Genomic DNA, 7,156 nt, shown 5'->3' with positions numbered 1-7,156 from the left:
CCTGAACCACCTCAACTGGCTCCTCTTGAAGTGCAGGAGTAGTGGCTCTACTCTGACCCTCTCCCGGATGGCTGAACTTCTCAGCCTATCTCCAAGGGAAAGGACAGCTACTCTTCAGAAAAAGCTCATTTCCACTGCTTGTATCCACATTTTTATTTTGGGTCAATATCAAAAGATTGTGATCATAAGGTAAGGTGATACAGATCAACCTGTAAATTAAGCGCTTGACTTCTACGCTGGGCTTTCTCTTCACCACGACAGACTGGTACAGCATCCATATCACTACAGTCGCTGCACAATTCCGTCTGTCAGTCTCCCATTCTCTTGTGAACAAGACCCCGAGGTACTTAAAATCCTCCACTTGGGGCAGTAACTGGTCCCTGACCCAGAGTGGGCACACCACCCTTTTCTGGCTGAGTTCCATGGACTCAGACTTGGAGGTGCTGATTCTCATTCACTCTGCTTCACGCTCTGCTGTGAACCACTCTGGTGCGAGCTGGAGGCCACCACCTGATGAAGCCAACAGAATCACATAATCTCCAAAAAGCAGAGACAAGATTCTGAGACCCCCCAAGTGGAAGGCTTCCACCACCTGGCTACACCTAGAAATTCTGTCCATAAAAAAAATTATGAATAGAATAGTTGAGAATAGGGCAGACGTAGATGAGTTCAATAACCACACGTCTGACTTATTGCAGGCTATACAGACAACACCCCTGCAATGGTTGTATAAGGATCGAATTGCTTATAGCAACGGGCCAGACACCCCCTACTCCCGAAGCACCTCCCTTCGGAACACTTCGAGGGACACGGTCGAATTCCAAATCCACAAAACACATGTAGACTGATTGGGCAAACTCCCATAAAGGGGGTAAAGAGCTGGTCTAGTGTTCCGCAACGAGGCAGAAAACCGCATTGTTCCACCTGCATCCAAGGTTCAACTAATGGACAAGACTCTCCTTTCCAACATCCTGGCATAGACTTTCCTGGGAAGGCTGAGGAGTGTGATCCACCTTTAGCTGGAGCACACACTTTGGTCCCCCTTGTCAAAGATGGGAATCTCACCCCATTCCTACCATCATCTGCTGTTCTCTAGAATAGAAGTTTGCAATCTCCTTATTAACAACACTGATTTCTTATGCCACCCAAAATCATTTTAACTGCAGTAAGCATTCCCTGGACCCTGGAAAAATCTCTTTTTTTGTAATTTTTGTCAATATATTTTTTTCAGGTAAAAGTGAAAGGACCACGTTACTGGGAACTGTCTGTAGACCTCAGCAAAGAAACACAGCATCTAAAGCAAGTATAGAGAGAACATGTATAACTTTGGTAGAGGTTTACAGTAATGATTTTGCTAAATGATAAGGACCATAATTCCTTCTTTTTATTGTAAATGTATAAGTGGAATTTAGACGGAAATGCGAATCTTACTTTTGTTATCTCTCTAAGGTCCATCTTGTCGAGAGATGGGGTGTTGTATGTAAAACTACGGGCTGGCCAGCTGCCCTACAAGGATGACCCTCAAGGTTGGAAGAGCCTGGTAGCCACCACAGTCAACCACCGCAGCTCTGGAGTCAAAGCCTTCAAGGTAAAACTGTCACACCAACCTGAAAAGCATAACGACATTATAGGGGAAGCTCAACATGAGCAGGCTTTCATTGTGTTAGGTAATGTGGCTAAACCTAAAACCCCAGTCAGAGAGAAGTTGTATTTGCAGTTACCTCCGGCTACAGTAATTTCCACTGCTATAACTTTACATTTGGGCTTCATTCATGATATTAGCAACGTAAGCAACTTCCTATGTATTAATCATATTCTCCCAGTAGAGGATTACACTTAAAATATGCTGTAAATAAAACGAATTGGAGAAAAATAGCTGATATTAAACTGAAAGTCTGAACATAATCTGTTTTTATTCATGTTATGTGTTCAGCTTATGTTACCATGGTGATTTAGCTGGTGAAAAAGCGAGCCATATTTGTGACACAAAAAACCCTGACTTAAAGCTCAGCATAGATGCTAATCGAAGCAACTGTGCTAAATGCAATAAATATCCACCTTTTTAAAAAATTAGATTAAGTTTGCTACTATCAGCCAGAGCATCTGCATTGTATTCTCTTTCTGTAGTGTACTTGTTAGTGGTGAGAGTTCATTAACATGTTGCAGGTTAATGAAGGCTTTAGTACATTTTTATGTAGATTTACAGGTTTTGTAAGCATTATCAAGCTTTTTTGTTTACGCTTTTCTCCTAATACACATAGACAAAAATCTACAGGTGGTGGAAAATTTTAGATGCGTTGTAGTTGAAGTGAGACAATTTCATATTACAAATTTGAAAAAAAACAGCCATTTTATTCTTAGTTTTCTATAGGTTATCTTATTTTTTGTCTTGTGTCTCTCCCTCTTTAATAGACTTTTTTTTCCCACACAGTGCCAAATGCAAAGCTCACCTCAACTTGCACCGCACCCTTGTTAGTTTGAGTCAGTTTGCATCTTTCCAGCGAGTTCATCTGCAAACGAGCTCCTTCAACAATTTGCTTACTGTACTGCACACAGCTTTCAGAAGCCTATACCAATTTAAGTTTTCCATTGCATTTTGCTTCTTACAAACCCTTCTTTAAAATTTGATTTGAAAACAGACAAACACATTAATAGGAGTGACTGGAAATGAATTGAGCTCCTCCCCAGTGAATGCTTCTGTCCAGTCTTGGCAGGTTGTCACTAAATGTTCAGTAGGCAGCTGTGTGGTTGACAGACTATTTACTGGTTTCCTGATGGTCTCAGTGTATGCTGTCAATATACTTAGAAGTCCAGAGGGGGAAAAACAAACACTGTTTATTCCACTTGTCCACACTCTTCCCCCCCCACTCAATTTCTTCTTCTTCTTCTAGTTTCCTCTTTCTTTCTGATCTTCTATGTTGCAATTTTGACACAGTCTCCTCTTTTTCCTCTGTTTTGTCTCGTGTTTATGTAACACTTTAAGATGAATTTGATTTGTTTAAAAAGTGTTAACTGCATAAGATTTCATTTATTTCTTCAGATCACATCTCTTGTGCCCCTTCCTTATATTAAATGTCTTCTTCTTTCAAATGCTTCTTTATCTGTCTTTTGTATCCTTCCTTTTCTCTCTTTCTCCTCCATATGTTAATTTATAGCAATATTACAATTGTTTTATGTTTTTCTGCAGCCTGAAGCCATCTCTACGTTCACCTCTGAGCCAGCTCTTGTCTCCTTTGCCGAGCTCTTCTGTAAAACTTCTGAAGGAATGAAACATGTGAGTTTTACATCCAAAAATGGATACGGATACACTCTGAAGGCAGGTTTCCTCCATAATGGCTTATCCCTGCAGTCATGTTACTGTTGTGGGTGAGCAACAGAGAGCCTGTGGCTGGTTTGAACAAACACAAGGAGTATAATGGTATTGCAAAACACTCAGCCTTAAACAGATTTTTTTTCTTAAGAGATGCCAGCTCAGTGGTGAGTTATAGTTTACTGTAAGATTTCTAAAGCAAATGTGTTGAATATAAATGCAAACAAAAGGTAACAAAACGTGTTTTCATTTATCCAGATGCATCCAGCATTTTCCCTACTTTCTTTCTTTCTTTTTTTTTTCTTTCTTTTTTTTTTAAACAGAACCGACCGTTTTTACCCCTCAGTCGTTAAAGGCTGATGGGTTATTATCTTCACCCCACCAGGCAGGGGGCTGGCTCCTGGCACCGGATATTAGTGAATGCGATAACCTGAGATCAAGGCGATGCAAGAGCTTCAAACTCTTGAAGGAGTTTGATTCTCAGTGACCTTGACCTCAAGGTCAAAATAGGTTTTCTGAAAATCTTTTAAATGCAATAATTGAAGAAGGAAATTCCAAATTAATAACATAGGTGCATCTACTAAAAATCTTGGATGAATTTGATTCTCGGTCACCTTGATCTTAAGGTCAGAGTAAGTTTTCTGAAATGCAATAACTTGAGAAAAAATGCAAAAATGCACCATAGCTGTGCCTACTAGGAGGCTGAGGGGTAGTACTTCGTAGTTGCCAGTATTTTTAGAGAGTTATTCCAGACAAGAGTTTGTCAATTTTCCCAGGAAGCCTGACCTTTCAAATATCTCACAGCTTTGTTGTTAACATAGTTGGCAATGAAATATAGTTACATTGTAAACAAAACTATTCTTCCCTTTAGAGTAAACAAGGAGCCATGATTGTGGAGGAGCTCTGACATAAGCAATGGAAAAATACAAAAAGCTAATAAAATGTCTTCCCAGATTCATGTTAGACAAAACCCAAATAGGTCAGTTTTGTGTTAGATAAACAACAATTTTCATACACCATGTATTCCTGTATCCTGATTCAGGTCTTGTGCAGGACAACCCATCCATGAGCATGATTTTATAATGTTACAAATATATTAAAAGGAATTGTTCTCTATATAAAGAATAAAGAAAATTTCAGGAAACTGCTATAGCAAACGATAAACATAAAGATGAAAAATCAGGGAAAACTAACTACAAACAGCCATATCAGCCTTTAGAAGAGATTAGCTTAAATTAAAAGCATATAGGAAGCATTTACCAGACTCTGTATCAGTGTTTTATATGTTACAAACAAAACAAGTTTCAAGTTTCAAGTACAGCTACAGTAGATCTTGGTAGAAATGTGGGAAATATTCAAGACCTTGACTTTGACTCAACATGCCAACAGGAGTAACAGGCATTCAATGGCCCTCTGAGGCCAGTCTGCATAATGCACATATGCTGAAGTTTTCCAAGTAGCATTTTTCCTGTATTCATTACTTTTAAGTCGAGTATATTGGTAAATATTTGCTGCTAGTTTGCCTTTATGACCAAATATTTGCAAAGTATTGAATAAATTCAAAACTCACACAGGTTATTACCCCTTAACATTCCTGCACATTTTTAACATCTGTACTATATTTTACCTCAATTTTGACCTCAAAGTCACACATTCTGTGCCTTTAATGAGCTTAACATTGCTTTTAGCAATACATTTGGCAAAAGTGAAATCACAGAACTCACAAAAAAGATTGGCTTTAAAATAAGAATAGTTTTTAGGATATTTCAGTCAAAACAGGTTTGCATACAAGCTTAATGAAAAAAATAAACTGTAATGACGCCCAAAAAATGCTTACCTACAGCTTGATCTTATTAATCACTTGACTCTTATTTTGAGTAAAGTGGCTGCTTCGTCACATCTGGGTAATCGGTTAGATTGCACAGAGGTCATTGGTTTCAACTTGCATGGTGAAATGGCAGAAAATTAATCATGTTGAAGCATAGTGTTCTGTAATTAAATTTAAGAACAGGAGGACATCTCTTTGCTGTTCGTCTAGTTTTATCTGTTCAATCTCAGCATTTCTGCCTCTATATTTTCTACTTTTACTTGTTTACTAAATGTGAATATAGCCTGTAAATTCAGGAAATTGTTTTCTGGCGTGTAATTGCAAGATTCGTTGCTGTCTGGTATTAATGTGGGGTGAAATAGCTCCATGCCTAGATTTTAAATATCCAGATCCCAACAGGCTCCGTATTTCTCCTTGTCAGTAGAGTGTGCCTAACATGAACAGATGGCCTTAAAAGTAATGAATTTAGTTTTTAATCGGAGTTCAGCCTCTATATAAGGAATTGATTAAGATGTGTTCTGTACAAACTTCAGTTAAATTCATACGATTTTAGACAGCGACACAATTTTAATACACTAAACATGTGGCTGATTGCAGGCTTTCAGCTTGAATTCAAGGGTTTTAACAAAAGTGTTGCATTCATTGTTTAGGAGAGAGAGACATTTTTACCCCTCAGCTGTGAAAGGCTGATGGGCTGTTGTCATCACCCACTGGGCAAGCAGGCGGTATGGTCAACCAAGTTTGTAAATGTGATAACTTGACAACGAAGAGATGTACGATTTTGAAATTGATACCAGCGGGTGTATCTACTAAAAATCTTCGGATCTGGCGACCTCGAGATTGAGGTCAGAGGTCAAGTTTTCTGAAAGTCTTGTGAATACGAATGAAACTCGAGAACAAGGCGACGTAGGATCTTGAACATCCGTAGGTGTATTTACTAGGAGGCTGAGGCTGTGAAGGGATAGCCGTGATTCCAAATGCTGAACTTGCATTTGGTACCTTTGCCCTGGAAAGCCCAATGAGATGTTAATGCAAGTGAAAGAGGCCATTAGGATTAAAAGTTAAAGTAAACCAATTACCTTTAAAAGAAGGAATCCATTGGTGAGCCAGTTAAGGAAAAACCCTTCACTAAATCTATCGAGAAGACTCCTTCATTGATGTAAATGCAGGGGGTTTACAACAAGGTGCAAGCCAGAAAACACTCAAAAGAGCCTGCACATTTCTGAGAAAAACATCCTTTGGACAGAAGAAAGATTAGCTTCCCAGAATGATGGAAAAGAAAAGTTTGGAGAAGGAGCTTATGATCTGAAGCATACTAATTCATCTGTAAAACATAGTAGGGACAATGTTATATGGTCATATAGGCATGTATAGCTGTCAAAGGAACTTGGTTACTAGTGGTTATAGATTATGTGACTGAAGAAGTAGTTTTAAAGTGCACAGGGCTATATTCTCTGCTCAGATCCAACAAAGTGCTTCAGAGTGGAAATAATGTTTGTGGAAATTTGTTAATAAAGCCTGCAGACACAATGAGTTGTAACAGCACCTTTATTTCAACTATCTCATGCATAAGGAGGGACGTCAGTCAGGGGGGCACTGAGAGTCGTCTCAAAGTTGATGGTCTCGGTGCTGGCTAAAACACACAGCTCTGTGAATCCTCCATTTTCTCCGCTTCAACAGCTGGTAGGACAAAGGTACCTTTTCCCTCAGGGGTGATCAGCCCATCCATGGAACAGTTGTTCAGCGACCATGTTTTTATTAAAGGATGTTAGCTACCGCTCACCGCTTGTCTGCAGGCTTTAAATGGATAACTTCCACAACATGGATAATGACACAAAACATACTCCAAATACAATGCAAAGGTTTGTCAAACGGGAGAATATGGACATTTTTCAGTGGCCAACAGTATAAGCGGTTAATGCACATACAGGGAGTGCAGAATTATTAGGCAAGTTGTATTTTTGAGGAATAATCTTATTATTGAACAACAACCATGTTCTCAATGAACCCAAAAAACT

General features: G+C 39.0%; 1 protein-coding gene across 1 annotated transcript in view; it reads left to right on the top strand.

Moving 5' to 3' along the window:
- The window catches only part of anapc1 (anaphase promoting complex subunit 1), a 58,906-nt gene that overhangs the window by 42,794 nt on the left and 8,956 nt on the right, over positions 1-7,156 (top strand). The window contains exons 46-48 of the mRNA XM_013910982.1: positions 1,232-1,299; positions 1,450-1,588; positions 3,188-3,274. Of these exons, the coding sequence (XP_013766436.1) occupies positions 1,232-1,299; positions 1,450-1,588; positions 3,188-3,274 (294 nt within the window). The remainder of the gene's footprint in view (positions 1-1,231; positions 1,300-1,449; positions 1,589-3,187; positions 3,275-7,156) is intronic.

This window comes from Pundamilia nyererei, unplaced genomic scaffold, assembly GCF_000239375.1.
Source record: "Pundamilia nyererei isolate P.nyererei 1_Seehausen unplaced genomic scaffold, PunNye1.0 scaffold00054, whole genome shotgun sequence".
Classification (NCBI taxonomy): domain Eukaryota; kingdom Metazoa; phylum Chordata; class Actinopteri; order Cichliformes; family Cichlidae; genus Pundamilia; species Pundamilia nyererei.
Note: the sequence above shows the minus strand (reverse complement) of the source record. Positions and strands in the feature narration are given on the sequence as shown.